Raw genomic sequence first — 20,525 nt, 5'->3', positions numbered from 1 at the left:
GAGGATGACGTAATCTTCTTATAGTTTTGTTTCTTGGGTATCCATTTCCAGTTCTGAGCTTGGAAGAACAGGATCCTTGTTGGGCTGGTCCTGCGGGTGTGTCTGTTCTTCTTGAGCGATAGCTTACGGGTTGCCTTAGCCTTTATTTTAATCCGGTTAGGATGATTTTTTATTTGGTTTGAGCTCAGGTTTATTATATATTTCCTAAGGGAATTTTTTGTCTGGAATCGATACTCACGATTTTGATCGCACTGTTTACTTCTATGGAAGTTTGTTCTGGTGTGTGGACATGTTTAGTCCTATGTTTGTCTGTCATTTAGCTCTCCATCTCGGGGGGTGGCTATGCGACCTTAACAGTGATGACCCTTGGTTTCAGGCTGGTCCTGATTGGGTTCAGATCCTTCTGTCTAGCTGTTTTTTTCAGACAAGTTCTGCCAGCTGGTCCGGTTAGGGCGCGGAGTGCTTCACATTATTATTTTTGTTATTTCTTGTTTTTATTTTACAAGTTTTAGCTAAGCATTCTGAGAGGACCTGAGGGTCACTGAGGCATGGGGGATTGGTTCAGTCCTTATTTGATTTTCAGACTGGTCGACTGGGACTCGGTGAGGTTCCGCTGCGGCACACTCAGTTGTTTTCCGATATTTATATGAAAATAAGAGTGTTTCCTTCTCCACGTGGGTTGGAGGTCTTAGGGTCTCCTTGCTGCCGGTTCCTGGAGGTTTTGCCCTTCAGAGGCTCTTTGGAATTGTCCTTTTTTGGTCTGGTTCCTTTTGAAGTTCTCTTCCTTCGGGTCGAGATTTCTGGACTTTGTCCGTTTCTCCTTAGCGGTTTTGACCGCCTTATGGGGAGGGCCGCGTGGCTTTTTCCTACTTCGGGAGTTGGTTGTTTCCTTATACGTTAGGCTGTGTTGTCTCCTTCTCCGAGCTTCGCTTAGGGTTTTCTTCTACCGGGGTTTGGGATGCTCTGCATTCCTTTTCTTTGGGTGTGGTCCTCTGGTTACGTACCCTGAGAAAGATATGGAGACTAGCCTTTGTTCTACTCGCTCTTCGGGTGACTTTGTCCTCAATGTTCTCCCTTGGTCTTGGCATGCTTCTGTTGTGCCCTAGCTCCTTTTTGGAGTATCGGACTCCTGCAAGGGGTGTTCTCTTCCGTTTGTGTTGGGACTTATGAGTGAGTCTTGTTCCCGTTCTCTGGGTTAGTCCGGTTATTCCCCTGTGAGGTCTGATTCTTTCAGACGAGGTATTTGTGTTCCCTGGGGTGTTGTTTTGTTTTAATCAGACTATGGCTCATGTCTTGTGAGCATGTGCACTGTCCTTATATATGCTCTTCCCTTTGGGGAGGTAGTTTGTCCTCCTATGGAGGAGGAGCTTTTCTCTCTCTGGAGGGTCGTTGTCCTGTCCTGTGTGCAGGAGGTTGGAACAGGTGTTTTTATCCGGTAAAGGAGAGCAGCCTGCTCTTCTGGGGTTGTTCTGTTCCATCTGTGGAGCTTGAAGTCTCCATGTTGAGACAGTCATAGAGTGTGCTAGGTCTTCATAGGGATCTACTGCTTTTTTCTATGTTCATCTCCTATGGGGTTCTCCTTGAGAGTACCTGTTTGAAGGAGCTTTTTGGGTTGGCTCCCGAGCTCTGATGGGGTGGCCGAGTTCACCCCATTCCGTCCTTCCCTGGGGGCTGGTGATATTTTCTGTTCCCCTGTTATTCAGACCTGCCTGTTGGAGCCTCCTTGAGGTTCTGTGCTTTCTCCGTGTTCAAGCTATGTGAGAAGGACTGGGTGCTTTTGGATAGCCTGTGCTGTGCCCACTGCTTAGTGGATGTTTACCAGTCTGACGGTTTAGTGTTTGATATCTATCTTCAGCTGCTCTTTACTTGTTTGCAAGTATTCCATTTCTCAGAGTCATCCTAGTATGACTGTGACATGTTGTGTTGACTCAGGTGTTCGCCTCTCTTGGTTGCTGCATGTGTTACAGTTCTGAATATTTCGAACCTTGGCTCCAGAAACTGCCGCCATTACGATGCCAGCACCCTCCACGCGCTCAACACCGGTAGATTATTCGTCTGCCACCATGCATTCCCGACCAACACCTTCGGACTTTTCACCTGCCGCAATTGCTCCTTCCCCTCCCTCCGGACCACAACCCAACCAACTAACCAACCCAAAAACAGCCACAATTACCTCAACTGCATCCTCCTCAACACCCACTCCATTCACAAACACGCCCTCAAAATCTGGAACCTGCTAGACTCCACCTACCCTGACGTCACCTTCCTCACCGAGACCTGGCTAAACCCCACATCAGCACCAGACATTGCCACTGCAATACCCAACGGCTACAAGATCTGCCACAAAGACCACAGCAACCGACCTGGAGGAGGCATTGCCATAATCCACAAACACACCATCCAGGTTACAACCAGCTCCGATGACCACTCACCAGACCAAGAACACCTACACTTCAAGATCCAAGTTAACCCCAACACCACCCTCCACGACACCCTCATCTACAGACCTGCCGGACCTTGTCCCACCTTCTGCGACTCCATCACCGACCACATCGCACCCCATGCCCTCACCTCAATGGACTACATCCTCCTCGGTGACCTCAACTTCCATCTTGACAACCCCAATGAACACAACACCTCCATCCTCCTGGAAAACCTCGTAACTATCGGACTGACGCAACTTGTAAACTACCCAACCCACACAGCCGGCCACACCCTCGACCCAATCTTCTCCTCAGGCAACCACATCTCAGTCAGTCACATCACCGAACTCCTCTGGACTGACCACCACTGCATACACTTCTCCTTCAATAAACCCACCACCCACCTCCGACAGTACCACCCGCCCCGCAGAAAGTGGAACAACATCACCCAAGACCAACTACACTGCACCCTAAACAAATCCTCCCCACCTACCTCCACAGATGCCAACTCCTCTGCCCACAAGTACCACCGCTGGATTACAGACTGCTCCAACACCCTCGCCCCCCCCTCAAAAAACCATCTGGCCGCCAAACTACCAACAAAGCCAGCTGGTTCACCCCGGCCCTCCAGGACTCCAAACGCCACTGCAGACGACTGGAAAGAACCTGGAGATCCAGCAAGATTCTTCTGGATAAAGCTGCCTTTAAGGAAACAATCACCACCCACCACCACCTCATAAAAACCGCCAAAAAACAGCCATCCAAGACAGAATCAACTCTAATGCACAAAACAGCAAGGAGTTGTTCTCAGTCATCAAGGAATTCTCTAAACCCATCAGCGACACCACCAACATTCCACACTCCCAGGACCTCTGCAATACCCTCGCTGCACACTTTCACCGCAAGCTCCTCCACATCTATAACACGTTCACGCCTCATAACTCAACCTCCACCACCCACTCCCCTACACCCAACGACACCCCTCCCAAATTCGCCCCCCCCCGCCCCCCACACAGACTATCTGGAGCCCCGTCACCACAGATGACATCCTCAGAATCATGAAATCCATCCACTCCGGCGCACCCTCGGACCCATGCCCCCATCACATATTCAACAAAGCAAGCAACACAATCTCCCCTGAACTCCGCCGTACTATCAACTGCTCCATCAAAACCAGCACCTTCCCGGATATCTGGAAGCACGCGGAACTGAAACTCCTGCTGAAGAAACTGTCGGCAGACCCCACGGACCCCAATAACTACCACCCCATCTCTCTACTCCCCTTCCCGGCCAAAGTCATAGAGAAGTCCATCAACTTGCAACATATTGACCACATTGAGGGCAACCACACCCTGGACCACTCCCAATCTGGTTTCAGAAGCAACCACAGCACCGAGACCGCCCTCCTCGCTGCCACAGATGACATACGCACCATGCTTGACCGAGGAGAAACCACTGCCCTCATCTTCCTTGACCTATCAGCAGCTTTCAACACTGTCAACCACAACACCCTCTGCACCCGCTACATGACGCTAGCATCCGCAACAAAGCCCTGGAATGGATCACCTCCTTCACGGGCAGTACCAAGAAAGTCAGACTCCCGCCTTTCTCCTCCAAACCCACACCAGTTAACTGCGGTGTACCGCAAGGCTCTTTGCTGAGCCCCACCCTCTTCTACATCTACATGGCCCCTCTTGCCACCATCGTCCGACACCACAACCTCAACATTGTCTCCTACGCCGACGACACCCAGTTAATCATATCACTCACCCGAGATCCCACCACCGCCAGAAAGAACGTCCACAAAGGCCTGACAGCAGTCGCTGCCTGGATGAAGGACAACCGGCTCAAACTGAACACAAAACCCAAGTCCTCCTCCTAGGACCCAATAAATCTGCATGGGACGACTTCTGGTGGTCCACAACCCTCGGTCACCCTCCAACCCCAACCGACCATGCACAAAATCTAGGCTTCATCCTGGACTCCTCACTCTCCATGGACCGACAAATCAATGCCATCACCTCAACATGCTTCCACATTCTCCACCTGCTACGAAAAATCTTCAAGTGGATCCCTACCGAAACCAAGAAAACAGTCACCCATGCCCTCGTCAGCAGCTGGTTAGACTATGGCAATGCACTCTACGCCGGCTCCACCATCAAACTCCAAGAGACTCCAACGTATCCAGAACGCCTCAGCCAGACTCATCCTTGACATCCCTCTCCAATGACAAATCACCTAACACCTAAGGAACCTTCACTGGCTCCCCATCAACAAGTGAATCACCTTCAAGCTCCTTACCCACGCGTTCAAGGCCCTACACAACATCGGCCCCGAATACCTCAACCAACGCGTAAATTTCTACACCCCTGCCAGACAACTCCAATCGGCCGACCAAGCACTTGCAGTCATCCCCCGCATCAGCAAATCCACAGCGGGCAGAAGATATTTCTCCCACATGGCAGCAAAGACATGGAACAACATCCCGCTGCACCTCAGACAATCCACCTCCCTTACAAAGTTCAGAAAGGACCTCAAAACCTGGCTCTTCGACTGAATGCCCATCCCCTCCCCCCCTTCTCCTATCCCCTTTCCCTTAGCGCCTTAAGACCCTCACGGGTGATTAGTTTGCGCTCTATAAGTACCCAATAGATAGATAGATATTCTGAGTTATCTTGAGGACTTCGTCTTTGGTTGTCTTTAGGGTGCTGTTAGAATGTATTTTGAAGAAGTTTTCTTCTCTGTTTCAGATTTCCGGTCTTAACCTTGTGGTTTCTGTACAATCTGGGGTCTGGGCATTGCCTTCCTTGTTTCCCAAGACCGGTTAGGGTCTCTATGAGCTTGGCTCGGTTCTAGGGGTTCTTTATTTTTATTTGGAACTTGTTGCTCCCTATTTGGGGTCCCTTTGGGAATCCTTGATTTTTTCTTCCATGTTTTCTCCCTTTTGGGAGTTTACGGTAGTTGATTGCTTTCTTTGGTAAAGGGTGTGTTGTTGGGGACCGACTGCTGGGCGGCAGTGTCTCCTGGAGGCGTGTTGGCTCAGTCGTGCCTTTTCTGTGGTCTCTAGCAAGGCTTATGTACTATCTGCCAGTCAGTGTCCTTGGTGCCTTTTCCTTTTTGTCAAAAGTTTCCTCGGCTTCAGATGAAGCAGGTTTTTGTAGGTAGGGATTATAGGCCTGGTGCCCTCAGACTGGGCCACCTTTTGTACCCTCCCATTTTAGCATTCAGTGTCCTCTATAGCTTGGGTATTGTTTTCCCAAAACTAATGAATGCAGCTGTGGACTCTTTTCATTTATGAAGAAAAACTTAAATTATGCTTACCTGATAGATTTCTTTTCTTCAGAGGAAAGAGTCCACAGCTCCCCGTCTGGATTTTTCTGTGGGGCGTCCGTTATTTCTATTCTTCTGGCACCTTTTCACCCTGATGTTTCTTCTACTGTTCCTTGTTCCTCTGGAGAATGACTAGGGGATGAGGGAAGTGGGAGTGGTATTTAAGCCTTTGGCTGGGGTGTTTTTGCCTCCTCCTGGTGGCCAGGTTCTGAATTCCCAAAAGTAATGAATGCAGCTGTGGACTCTTTCCTTCTGAAGAAAAGAAAATGATCAGGTAAGCATAATTTAAGTTTTCTTGGTAAATGAGTACTTAGAAATTCTCAGTTTAGCCATTGCCCATAGCTAGACAAGAGAGCAGACATTGCAGAACTTAGGTCACATGACTTTTTGCTGCCAAAGTCCTATACTGAACATGGGCAATAAATAAAAATTACAGCTATTCAATAGTAATCTCCTAGCAACACCTGAAAGGAAAAACATTTTTAATTTGCCTTTCTGTAGAGACCCCAGCCTCCTTGTTGTGGTGAGACAGGAAGTAATGGACACAACACAAATAAAGTTAAAAATAGAAATAAAAGTTAAAATCCTTTATAAAGTGATGAATACTACTCATTGCAATGATTTGTATTAGAGGGGCACTAAAGTCAAAATAAACTTTTAAGATTCAGATAGAACATGCAGTTTTAAGACACTTTCCAATTTACTTCCATTATCAAAATTTCCAGTCTTTTTATATTCACACTTTCTGGGGGAAAAGACCATACTGAGCATGTGCAGAAGCTCACAGACTATACCTATACTAGTCTGTGATTGGCTGTTTGTCACATGATACAGGGGGGGATGGAAAATGGTAGAAACAATACATTTGTCTTAAAATTTTTTACTGCTTATTTGAAATTCAGAGTAGGTGTGAAATCATTGTCTTTTTATTATGCACTTGTTAATTATGCAATCCTACTGAATTGAGTGGTCCTTTAAAGGGACAGTCAACACCAGAATTTTTGTTGTTTTTAAAGATAGATAATCCCTTTAATATCCATTCCCCAGTTTTGCATAACCAACACTGTTATAGAAATACACTTTTTACCTCTGTAATTCTGAGCCTCTGCAGACTGCCCCCTTATTTCAGTTCTTTTGACAGACTTGCATTTTAGCCAATCAGTGCTCACTCCATGGTAAATTCCCGTGCATGAGCTCAATGTTATCTATATGAACCACACTAACTAATGCCCTCTAGTGGTGAAAAACTGTCAAAATGCATTTAGATTAGAGGCGGCCTTCAAGGTCTAATAAATTAGCATATGAACCTCCTATGTTTAGCTTTCAACTAAGAATACCAAGAGAACAAAGAAAAATTGTTCATAAAAGTAAATTGGAAAGTTGTTTAAAATTACATTCTCTATCTGAATCATGAAAGTTTATTTTGGACTTGACTGTCCCTTTAAGTGTAACTTACTACTTAGTGTTTTTTTATTACAACAATGAAACAGATTGTTTAATATCCCTTTAATAATCAAACTGTCAAGGTTAGCTCTTTAATAATGTGATAAAAAGGTAGTTATATGTTTACATTTTATCTGATTTTTTCCCTACAGAGCATTTTACATGGCATTATTGAAATGCACACTTTGATTATTGTATAATTTAAAGACGCAGCATTTCTTTTTACTTGCAGGGATGAGGGGAGAATCTTACTTCATTGGAATGAGGGATTGTGGCTATTACGCTTGCGTAGTGGGAGGAGGAGAACTCCTGCTTCTTTATGCTATACACAGAAATAAGGACTTATCCAGATATCTAACCGACGAAGATTTTCAGGGTATCACAGATTTCAATGATCTTCCCAACTCTCTTTTTGCTTGTAACGTCCATCAGTCTGTGTTTGAAGATGTAGATAGTAAGGTAAGTACTTTATCACTCTTGCAATCCGTGCACAATATTTCATAAAAAGAAACACCAAAGAGAATGTGCCAACCTGTTACTAAAATGTGGTGGCAGTGTTAAAGGGACAGTCATCTTCAAACTTTTTATTGTTTAAAAAGATAGATATAATCCCTTGCACAGCCAACATTGTTATATTAATATACTTTTAACCTATGTGATTACCTTGTATCTAAGCCTCTTTTAATAGCCCCCTGATCACATGGTTATTTATTTATTATTGACTTGCACTTTAGCCAATAAGCGCAGTGTCCTGCATAACTCGGGAGTGAGCACAATGTTATCTATAAGGCCCACATAAACTAGCTTTGGGCTAGATTATGCGTTTTGCGGTATGAGTGAAAAAGCAGCGTTAAGGCTTTTTTTCACTACCGCTGGTATTACGAGTCTTGCAGGTTTAGCTGCACCGGACACTTTTTTGGCCGTAATGCAATGTAACTACTGCAGCTTTCAAAAAGTCATTTTTCAATGGGACTTCCATAGCGCCGGTATATACCGCCAATTTTATCAGCCAATCGGAATTAAAGGTGAAAAAATCCTATTGGCTGATCCAATCAGCCAATAGGATTGAGCTCGCATTTTATTGGCTGATTGGAACAGCCAATAGGATTTTTTCACCTTTAATTCTGATTGGCTAATAGAATTCTATCAGTCAATCGGAATTCAAGGGATGCCATCTTGGATGACGTCACTTAAAGGAACCTTGATTCCAGAAGAGCCGTCGTAAGAAGAGGATGCTCCGCGCCAGATGTCTTGAAGATGGACCCGCTCCGTGCTGGATGGATGAAGATAGAAGATGCCGTCTGGATGAAGACTTCTGCCCGTCTGGAGGACCACTTCTGCCGGCTTGGATGAAGGCTTCTCCCGGCTTCGTTGAGGACTTCTTGCCGCTTGGATGAAGACTTCTCCCGGCTTCGTTGAGGATGGATGTACGGTCTTCAAAACTGTAAGTGGATCTTCTGGGGTTAGTGTTAGGTTTTTTTAAGGGTTTATTGGGTGGGTTTTATTTTTAGATTAGGGTTTGGGCACTTGAAAAAGAGCTAAATGCCCTTTTAAGGGCAATGCCCATCCAAATGCCCTTTTCAGGGCAATGGGGAGCTTAGGTTTTTTTTAGTTAGGATTTTATTTGGGGGGTTGGTTGTGTGGGTGGTGGGTTTTACTGTTGGGGGGTAGTTTGTATTTTTTTTTACAGGTAAAAGAGCTGATTTCTTTGGGGCAATTCCCCCGCAAAATGCCCTTTTAAGGGCTATTGGTAGTTTAGGCTAGGGTTTTTTTTGGGGGGGGGGGCATTTTTTATTTTGATAGGGCTATTAGATTTGGTGTAATTAGTTTAAATACCTGATAATTTATTTTTTATTTTGTGTAATTTAGTGTTTTTTTTTTTTTGTAATTTAGGTAATTATATTTATTAAATGTAATGTATTTAATTGTAGTGTAAGGTTAGGTGTTAGTGTAAGACAGGTTAGGTTTTATTTTACAGGTAAATTTGTATTTATTTTAGCTAGGTAGTTAGTAAATAGTTAATAACTATTTACTAACTATTCTACCTAATTAAAATAAATACAAACTTACCTGTAAAATAAAAATAAACCCTAAGCTAGCTACAATGTAACTATTAGTTATATTGTAGCTAGCTTAGGGTTTATTTTATAGGTATTTAGTTTTAAATAGGAATTATTTAGGTAATGATAGTAATTTTTATTTAGATTTATTTTAATTATATTTAAGTTAGGGGGTGTTAGGGTTAGGGTTAGACTTAGGTTTAGAGGTTAATATGTTTATTATAGTGGCGGCAATGTCCGGAGCGGCAGATTAGGGGTTAATATGTATAATGTAGGTGTTGGTGATGTCGGGGGCGGCAGATTAGGGGTAAATAAGTGTAAGATTTGGGGTGTTTAGACTCAGGGTTCATGTTAGGGTGTTAGGTATAAACATAAATTTAGTTTCCCCATAGGAATCAATGGGGCTGCGTTACGGAGCTTTACGCTGCTTTTTTGCAGGTGTTAGGCTTTTTTAAGCCGCCTCTCCCCATTGATGTCTATGGGGAAATCGTGCACGAGCACGTAAAACCAGCTCACCGCAGCTTTCAGCAGCGCTGGTATTGGAGTGCAGTATGGAGCTCAATTTTGCTTTATGCTCACTTCTTGCCTGTTAACGCCGGGTTTTTGTAAACCTGTAATACCAGCGCTGTAGGGAAGTGAGCGGTGACAATAACTTGCAAGTTAGCACCGCACCGCTTTTAACGCAAAACTCGTAATCTAGCCGTTTGTTGTGAAAAGCTAATAAAAAAGCATGTGATAAGAGGCTGTCTGTAGTGACTATGAAAGAGGCAGAAATTTAGAGGTCTAAAGGTTATAAAATATATTAATATAACAATGTTGGTTGTATAAAGCTGGGGAATGGGTAGTAAAGGCATTATCTATCTTTTTAAACAATAGCAATTTTGGTGTTGACTGTCCCTGTATTTGTGGGCCTTTAATGGGACAGTTAACATAGGAAAATGACAATTACTGTAGTAAAATTTGCCAGACTGCGACACTGAGACACAGAGTGCACTGCAATGCTGTAAACTGACTGAACTGTGCATAATAAAATGTAATGTGTGCACTGCAATGCTGTAAACTGACTGAACTGTGCATAATAAAATGTAATGTGTGCACTGCAATGCTGTAAACTGACTGAACTGTGCATAATAAAATGTAATGTAACACAGTAATGTTTCAAAATCCTTGGAGGTTGGACTTCAGCTTCATATTAGCGGTGTATTAGGGAATTGCTCTAAACTGAAGAGCTGTAAAGCAGGTTATTCCTATATGTGTATCTACTACAGGAGTAAATGACCGCCCTTGATGTAGTTCCTTACAACAGTCTAATGAATGATTTGTGACAGAGCTGATTTCTAAAATAGATAACTTCCAAGCAAACACTGTTCTTTTACCTTAAAGCTGCTTACCATGTCTGGTCAGAGCTACAACCACATCTCCCACAACCACATGGAGCCAAGCTGCTCTTACCAACTGCCTCTCTACTCCATTCCCAGACATGGCCCCACGTGCAGGTTGTGGGTTAGTGACATCATAAATAAGCTGCTGCAGTGATCATCCAACCACTGGGCAGCATGTTTTAGGGTCAGGGCTCTGAAGTATTATGGATACACTCCAGCTTCTGTGAGGCAGTGGAAAAAACATAATTTTCAAAGGTTAAAGGATCATTATAATCAACAAAATACATGCGTTAATTCATTATCCAAAGAGCAGTTCTAGTTACACAGCTGGGTTGTTCGACTAGCGCCGCTTATTGGATAAGCAACACTTTACATTTTGGACCAGCAGTGCTCTGTGGGTTTCAAGCAGTACATCTGTGTTTAACCCCTTTGCTGGGGTGCATAGCGGTGTAGGGTTGCTAACAAATTAGGGCATATCATTTTTTTTACTATAATGGCCCTTTAAATTGCATTAAAATAAATTAAGATAAATATTTAGGCCTAGTTTACAAGTGGAGTGTTTTTTGTGAGAGATTGCTAGCGTAAATTGTAATCGTGGTAAACTACTACTGCAAGTATATCGCCAGCATCTGTGCACTTGTATTACAAGTTGAATGTAAAGTTTTCCCACTAAGGGCTAGATTATGAGTGGAGCGGTATTTTGTGCGCCCACTCACGCGTTAACTTCACTAGAAATATTTTTTTTGCGTGCAATGGGTTGCATAAGTATTACAAGTTGAAAGTAAAAAGTTTTCCCACAAGCGCTAACACAACTCACGCAAAAAGCCAAACTTGGAATATCACTACTGCGTTAACAAATTCCCCCATAGGTTTTAATGGAGTGCGAAAAGTGTGACCAAAAATTAAAACCTTACTCATGCTCAAACCTTATCGCATTTAACCAAAGTGCACTAACCCAACATACAATATGAATATTTCACATTCCAATATTCTTCACAAAGCAGAATATGTTCTATTTAGTCTTAAATACATATTTCTATATATAAATGATGTTTTTGGGGTAAAATATATATCTATACCTATATATACATGTCAGATAAAGATTTGCACTCTCACTTACTTTATATGTTCAACTACCAGGGTGTTGGACTAAATAGCGATGTAGAAATAGAAATACAGACCGTACACATAATAACCCTATGCAAGAATAGGGGGAAAAAGAATGCTTTAATTAGCACAAAGATTGGAGATTAAAGTTTAATAAAATGACAGCTGCAATAATAGTGTATAAAATAGTATATTGGCGTGCCAGAGAGAAATATTTAAAAACACAAACCGTGAGGTATGGCGGCACTGTAAGTGAGCTCCTGATGCCGATGCCCATATCCTCATCCTCATGTATAATATGCTTTAGAAAAATGCCTATTAAAGTACAATGCTGCATGAATCTTCTACACCACTATCTATATAGATACAACTTGCTGAAACTTCCAGTATATACTAACTGAATGACGCTTCTTCACTGAAAAGAATCTACACTTCTAATCATTATCACAGCACTTTTGATACAGTGTGGGAGAGTGAGCTATTAGTGAGGAGCCAACATCACTACCAGAGACGTTACGAAACTGACTATGCGTTATACCTGAAACTTTACTGAACCTACTACAAGATGTCACCAAAAAAACTACCAAAAATGGATAAACAGGGCAAAACACCTTCTACCCCACGTCCATCTGTGAACTCTTTCTTTAAGCTCTCAGATTCCACCCAAATTGCTCCAACTACACCTTCTGAAACACAGAGATCAGCCTCTCCAGCCTCAGAGATTGAGGAGGATGCCACAGAGGACACGGTGCAACTTTCCAAAGCTTTATTAGTCACCATACCATCTAAACTAGACTTGGACAACCTGGTTGTACAGGTCTTCCAATGCATTTAAGAAAAAATTGCAGGCCTCAGAAAGGAAATAGCAGGCATAAGAAACAGAGTTGAGGTACTAGAGGAAGACAACGATTTTAACCAATCTGAGCTTTCCACCTTAAAAACCACAACTCAAACACACAATCTACAAATGATCCAGCTGCAGGATAAATTAGAGGACCTGGAGAACAGGGAGTGGCGACAAAATCTACGAATAAGAGGGATTCCAGAATCCACACTTGCTAATACCCTCCCTGAATTTCTACAAGGCCTATTCTCACATCTCCTAGGCCCAACCGCAACAAGTGATATGTCTATAGACAGAGCGCATAGGGCGCTCAGACCCTCTGATCAAGCTCCACCACACGATGTGGTACTTAAATTGAAAGATTACCAAGCCAAGGAGGACATTCTAAAAGCTGCAAGACAACATAAATCCATTACCTTCCAGAACTGCCACCTTTAAATCTTCGCCGACCTAGCTCCACGCACCCTACAAAGGAGAAGGGAATTCCAACCCCTCACAACAATACTCAGAGCAAAGGGGATCCCATACAGATGGGGGTTCCCCTGCTTTCTCACGGTGATACATCAAAGCGGTAAACACATCTGTAAATCCTTAAAAGAAGCCCCAGCTCTATGTACCGCACTTGGTATCAAACCTCCGCAAAACACACCCACAATAGAAGGCGGCATATCCTCAGGTATGTTTAACCAGCTAAGGCCTCCACGGGCACCATGGCAGAACATCCCTGCATAGAAAGCTAAGAAGCTATCTAATAATCTATTGACAGATGCCACATAAACACCTCTGCACTTATGCTTCTTTCAAGAAGTTAACACATGAGAACTGTTTATGGCTCACACTAGCTTCTTGTTTGGTTCAATAGTTAATTACATATAGGTAAAAAACAGAGACACTTGATAGAATTGTTTCCAATTCCATTTAGTAAGTTGTATTACATAACGTCCTATTAACATGCAGAATAGGTAATATATGAAAATGGGATAGGCTATTCATCCCCTAACCTGTGACATAAGATATCACTTTATTTGTTTCTGTTTTTATTGTTAATTTGTTGTTTATCTGTTCAAGACAGTTGTTACCATGTCATGTTTAACCTGTTATTTCAATGTATAATTGACAGTTTTATCACACAAACTTTGATGCATACTCACTCTATAACTCAGACTTTAAGCCTATTAACAGATGGAATGCACCTTCCAAATATATCCAACCAACCAAGACTTATACAAATACTATGAGACCAATACAAATACTTACACAAAATGTTAAAGGGTTCAACGCACCTCTTAAAAGAGCAATGGCATTTAATGACCTTAATCGCAAACAAATAGATATACTATTTTTACAGGAAACACACTACATAGCAGGACAAGAACATCCATTTTGTGCTTTAACATGCCCAATACACCACAGTAGTCACACATCTAGGAAAATCTCTAGAGTTAGTATATTGATTCACAGATCCATACCATTCCAAGTACAACAAATTGACAGAGATACTGAGGAGAGATATCTGGCAATTCTGGGACTGATGTTTGGCAGACCTGTCACATTGGTGAACATCTACAAACCAAATACCCACCAAGACCCATTCTTTTGTAAAATAACCAATGCAATACTATCATTTTCTAAAGGCCCTCTAATCATAGGAGGAGACCTCAATACACCCTTAAACCCAGCCTTAGACAATTCAACTTCACAGTCACATATGTCTAAACACGCCCTTAAATCAATACAAGACGATTTGTCACTAATGGCAGTTCATGACACCTGGCGCTATCAACACTCTAATAAAAAGAACTTTACCTTCTACTCAACACCTAACTGCATATACTCACGCATTGACTATGTTTTTACAGATCATATAACCTTATCTTTGGTATTGCATACCGATATCCTTCCTACATTTTGGTCAGACCATTCGGTGGTCCTCTGCAAAATAAACTGGTCTTCTGCAACGCTCAAACCCTTTTATTGGCACCTAGATGGCACTTTATTATAAGATAAACTCACACTCCAACAAATTGAACAATCCATACAAGACTTTTTTCAAATTAATGACTTACCAGAAACAGACCTGTGTCTACTGTGGGAAACACATGAATGCTTTTGAAGAGGAGAGATTATTAAAATTAAATCTATACAACGGGAAAAGAGTAGAAAACTTTATCACAAATTAACCACTCAACTACAACAACTTGACCAAGCACATAAAACAAACCCTAATGACGACCTTATAACATCTAACCTAGTTCAAATGAAAAATAAACTAACAGAATTTCTCAATCCCTCAGCTCAAACACAAATCATTAAAACTACAACAAAGATATTTTGTTGAAGGAAATAAACCAGGCTAAATGTTAGCAAGAGCCCTGAAAGTCAAACAATCTGCTTATTACATTACAAAAATATAGAACCCTCCTAATGACCCAATTGCGGACTTGATCGGCATTGCGGCCATTTTCCATGATTTCTATTCCAAATTATATAACCTAACCCCCAATAGAGACATCTCAAATCACTCTCAAATATGCAATCAATACCTTGATTCAATAGAAATCCCTACAGCTCCACAAGAAGGCCTAGACTCTCTCACCCAACCTATAGTGGCAAAAGAAATTGAAATAGCGATTTACTCTTTAAAACAGGGGAAAAGCCCTAGCCCAGATGGCCTTACTGGCAACTACTACAAAAAAATTTAAATACATCTTAATACCCCATCTATTATCTGTTTTTAACCACATTGATGAAGGTAACACATTGCCCAAGTCCATGCTGAAAGCAATAGTAATCGTTATACCTAAGCCACATAAAGACCCAACCCTCCCCTCTAATTACCGACCAATTTCCCTCCTCAACATTGACATAAAGCTTTATGCAATAATTCTGGCCAACAGACTGAATAACGCACTCCCATTACTCGTCCATCCAGACCAGGTGGGCTTTGTGCCACGGAGAGAGGAAAAAGAAAACACTGTAAAAGTCCTCGTCCTCCATCTTCTACAATATGCTTTAGAACACAAACCCCCCTTGTCCTACTCTCAACAGATGCTGAAAAAGCTTTAGACAGACTTGACTGGACATTTCTTAAACTTACACTGCAAAGATTTGGACTACCGAACGGTTTTATTCTCAGAATGTTTACCCTATATTCCACCTGACAGCTAGAATCAAAGTAAAGGGCATTTTATCTACCCCCTTTTAAATTACTAATGGGACTTGACAGGGTTGCCCCTTGTCTCCTCTACTATTTGTACTATAGATGGAAGTATTGGCTATTGCGCTACGCAGCAACCCATACATCCAAGGACTTACTATAGGCACTAATCCCCACAAACTAGCACTATATGCTGATGAGCTACTACTGACTTTGACTTCCCCAATTTCCTCACTCTCCATGGCACAGACTATCCAAACAATTCAATTGCGCTCAAGTGAATGCGTTTACTTTCAACCAGTAATATGCACGCTACTTCCAACATGCAAAAAGAGGCGGGATAAACCCCTTATCTTGTTAACTACAGTTAACGCACCACTCGTAATCTAGCCCTAGATTATCAGAGACCTACCAGTTACACATTATACAAACACAAAGCATTAATACAATGAACATTCAGCAGGAATATCCCTTACCATACAAGTGTTTACATTGATGGCAATTTACATGTGTGAAATTAACCTTTTCATTTTCAAAAGAAAAGCACAACTTTTAAACAAATTAGTCATGTGTTTGGGGTGTAATATGCATTATACTGTAAAAATGTTCATTATATGATTTTTATTAGTTTACTGTAAAAAAACATGTATTTCTTGCCAAAGGCAGGGAGAGTCCACAACTTAACTCCTTACTGTTGGGAATATCAACACCTGGCCACCAGGAGGAGGCAAAGACACCCCAGCCAAAGGCTTAAATATCCCTCCCGCTTCCCCCATTCCCCCAGTCATTCTTTGCCTTTCGTCACTAGAGGAGGATGGCAGATATGTCTCAGAAGATACGAACAATCCTTTAATGGGTATTTTCCCTTTCAGAGAGGACTGGAGTTTAAAGTAGTCATGTAAACCTCTCAGTGAGAGTATTGATGAAATGTAGAGTCTGTAGATGCAGGGGAGGTTTTCCTGCAAATTGATCTAGACTATCTATCTAACAGCTCCTGGGTAACCAGTGTTAATAAGTTACACTGTTTTCCCTTTATCACTCAGGTCTTTGTCAGAACAACTTGAGAGACTGACACACCTTGAGAAGCTGTGTCTATTCCACAGCATCGATCCTGGAGGGTAAGTCCTTTTTAATTGACCTAGGGAAAAGTACCTAGTGGTTTTTTTATTTCTCTTAAGGTTTAGACAGGGACTCCTTTGGGTAACAGTGTGACACTATGTAGCCTTTATAGGATCTGGAGTTAATGTATCTCCTTCATTTTGGGGATGATCTTGTAGAACAGTTTGGGGACTTAGTGTACTGCTTAGCTCCTTATAGGAGCACTTGTGAAGGGTTATGGCTTAATTCAGACTTAAGATACACGGCAATCAAACTGTTTTTGATTTGGGTAATAGTCAGGTTTTTACTTTCGTTTTAAATGCTGCGCAGCTCCCAATTGACTTTGCTCACTTTCTCACATAGCAGGGGCGGTCCATACTTGCGCACCATGTGATCGGGTGTGTCTGGCTTCCATTTTGGTGATCCTTCTGCAAAGTACCCTGTCAATCCTACGGAGAGCCGTTCTAGTTTGGTCTGGGTCTAAGGAGGTGGTGAGTGCCCCAGCCACTGGTGCGTGTAAAGGTGCCTGTTTTTGTACTCTAGAACCATTTTGTTTTTTATTCTTGACATCTTGGGATTTCATCTCCAGCTATGGAGGACTCTGAAATTAATCCTTTAGAGGGTTCTGTACTGTCTATATTAATTAACAATGACTATTTATATTGTGAGGAAACCTTGGTTTGCCCCCTTACTCAATTTTGTTCCAATTGCTTGGGTGCTGTTCTAAAGTCTAAGAAGGGAGCTAGATCTTCCTTCCAGGAAAGAAAGGAATTTATCTGGTAAGCATAAATTTTGTTTTGTTTTTTGGCGTGTTATCTTCGGCGAGTATATCCCGCTTAAAAGAATGGCCACTGCTTTTTCTGGTCACTATATTGTGTTTTGAAATATTTCTCACACTGTAAAACTTGTTTTGTATTAAAAATGGCATTTCTAACATTTGTAACGACTGCATAAATGTGGTTGGCCCAGTGTGATACAGTTTTCATAAACACAATATGTACAGTGTGTTACAGTTTTCCTTAAAACTTTAGGTACAGTGCAATACAGTTTTCCTAAACACGATCAGTATAGAGCAAAAGAAGCATCTCAAATGTTTCAAAACGTACTATAATGACCAGGTAAAGCTGCGGCCATTTTATATGTGGGATATTAATATCCCAACCTATGCTGTAAACTTAGTACTTAAAGGGATAAAAAAAAAAAAAAAAAAAAAAACACTAAGCAGTGATTATTGCAAAATTTATTATTCATCATTTTGAAAGGATTTTGTCTTTTTTATTCTCTTTTTTTAACTTAGTTTGTGCAGGGTCCATTACTTCCTGGCACAGCCTACATGTGGGTTGTGGTCTGTACAGGAAGGCAAGTAGTAGCTTAAAGGGACACTAAACGCAACATTTTTCTTTCATGATTCAGGTAGAGAATACAATTTTCAACAACATTCCAATTTACTTCTGTTATCTAATTTGTTTCATTTTTTTGATATCCTTTGTTGAAGAAATAGCAATGCAAATGGGTGAGCCAATCACACAAGGCATCTATGCGCAGCCACCAATCAGCAGCTACTGAGCCTATCTAGATATGCTTTTCAGCAAACAATATCAAGAGAATGAAACAAATGACATAATAGAAGTAAATTAGAAAGTTGTTTAAAACTGCAAGCTGTTTCTAAATCATGAAAGAAATTTTTTAGGTTTTATGTCCCTTTAACCTTTGAAGTGGTTGCTAGGAGACAACTACATTAGCTCCAGTCAGTTTCTTACTCATGCTCAGTATAGGACTTTTTGTGTAATATAAGCTCTCTTATCTCACAAAAAGTGATAGCTACACTGAGAATTTCTAAGTGTTCATTTTGCAAGTAAATTGCAGGGATTTTTTTTTTTACTAACTGGGCACTGTGTCATATCACTTTAAAGTGATTCTAAAGTTTTCAGATTTACTACACCGCATATAGATTCATTCATAAAAACAGGGGCACATTAAGTCATGAAAATTTTTAAGCACAATTCCTTTGTAAAATATTTATCATTTAGAGATGGTAAACATTGCACCATTACTCCGCCCGCATCTAATACTTTATTTAGAAGATCGATGACCAATCCGGCTTCATCCAATTGTTGCATGCCCCACTTGGTGTCTAGCTTGTCCAGGTTAGATTAGATGTGAGTGTAGGCGGTATTAGAGACTTAGCTGTGAATTTTGGGGGTGTGTACTAGGTTATGTGTGACGTAGGTGTAGGCAGTGCAGGGGGAGTGTAGATTAGCCTTAACGTAGGGGTAGGTGGTCGGTAGTGAGGCAAAGCAGGGGAGTGTAGGTTAATCGTTACATAGTTATAGGCGTTCAGGGGGAATTAGGATGCCGTGCGAGTGGGAATAGCCTGCACTTTGTTATGGACACAAGATCAATATGTTCAAAGCAGTGAAGTGCAGGTTGCGAGGAGAGTAGCAGACATATTTGTCTCGCCAGCTATCAGCTGCCGAGACAACATGGCCTGAGCTAGTTAGTGTACGTGTAAATAAACTGTGGTCCACAAGGCAATATTTGAAGTGTGCCTACACAGAAACTAATTTTAGTTTCAGTGAGCTCACTGTCTGCGCAATGTAAGCACACGTCAAATAGGGCCCATCCCCCTCCGCAATAATATGCCGACGATTGATGTTGATGATGTGTTAAAGGTCTAAAAATAAAACATGACTTCAGTTTTGTAGTTTTTGAAGTTCTGTGTAAGCATCAAAAGTGACTTTACCAGAGCTTTTCACTTTGGTTAACATTTCCAGCGTTAATATGATTATTGCTCGAGTGCAAGTATTAACCATATTCTTGTAATATGAGTGTATCAAACAAGGTTGCAATATTTTTTCACAGGCTCTACTTGTAATACTGGTTTTAATGGTAAAAATATTGGGACCTTGTTGTCGCATTTGCGCTTCTAGCCGTTGTAATTGCCCTCCCTTGTAATCTAGGCCTTGTGTTTATTTAATAGTTTCTTATTACTATGCATAATTAAACATTTTTAGGGGGGTCATTTTAAGTTTATCACCCACCCCACATGGTCACTTTGTGTGCAAGGGCACAGTCATGCTGGAATAGGAAAGGGCCTTCCTCAAACTATTGCCACAAAGTTGGAAGTACCCAATGGTGTAAAATATTTTAGCATCCTGTAGTATTAAGATAGCCGTTCACTGAAACTAAGGGCCTAACCCTAAAAAATATCTCCAGCCCATTATCCTTCCTCCATCAACCTTTACAAAACGCACTATGCTTTCCAGTAAGTAGCATTCTCCTGGCACCCGCCACACCCAGAATCTTCTGTCAGACTGGCGGATAGTGAAGCATGATTCATAGAACACATTGCCACTGCTCCAGTGTCGGCGGCGTTACACCACTCCAGCGCATGTTCATGTGAGGCTTGTGTACAGCTGCTCGGCCATGGAGCTCGTGTGGCTGTTGGTTCCAGAGACAGTTTAGAACTCTGTAGTGAGTGATGCAACAGATATCAATTTAAGTGCTATAAGCTTAAAGGGACACTAAACCCACATTTTTTCCTTCATGATTGGGATAGAGCATGACATTTTAAACAACTTTCTAATTTACTCCTATTATCAATTTTTCTTTGTTCTCTTGCTATCTGTATTTAAAAGCAGGAATGTAAATCTTAGCAGCCAGCCCATTTTAGGTTCAGCA

General features: G+C 41.7%; 1 protein-coding gene across 2 annotated transcripts in view; it reads left to right on the top strand.

Moving 5' to 3' along the window:
• The window catches only part of RCAN2 (regulator of calcineurin 2), a 339,223-nt gene that overhangs the window by 67,347 nt on the left and 251,351 nt on the right, over positions 1–20,525 (top strand). For both annotated transcript variants that reach the window (XM_053709602.1, XM_053709601.1), the window contains exon 2: positions 7,429–7,655. In XM_053709602.1, the coding sequence (XP_053565577.1) occupies positions 7,431–7,655 (225 nt within the window). In that variant the 5' untranslated portion in view covers positions 7,429–7,430. The remainder of the gene's footprint in view (positions 1–7,428; positions 7,656–20,525) is intronic.

The sequence above is a fragment of the Bombina bombina genome, chromosome 4, assembly GCF_027579735.1.
Source record: "Bombina bombina isolate aBomBom1 chromosome 4, aBomBom1.pri, whole genome shotgun sequence".
Classification (NCBI taxonomy): Eukaryota; Metazoa; Chordata; class Amphibia; order Anura; family Bombinatoridae; genus Bombina; species Bombina bombina.
This window is presented reverse-complemented; position numbering and strand designations above follow the sequence as displayed.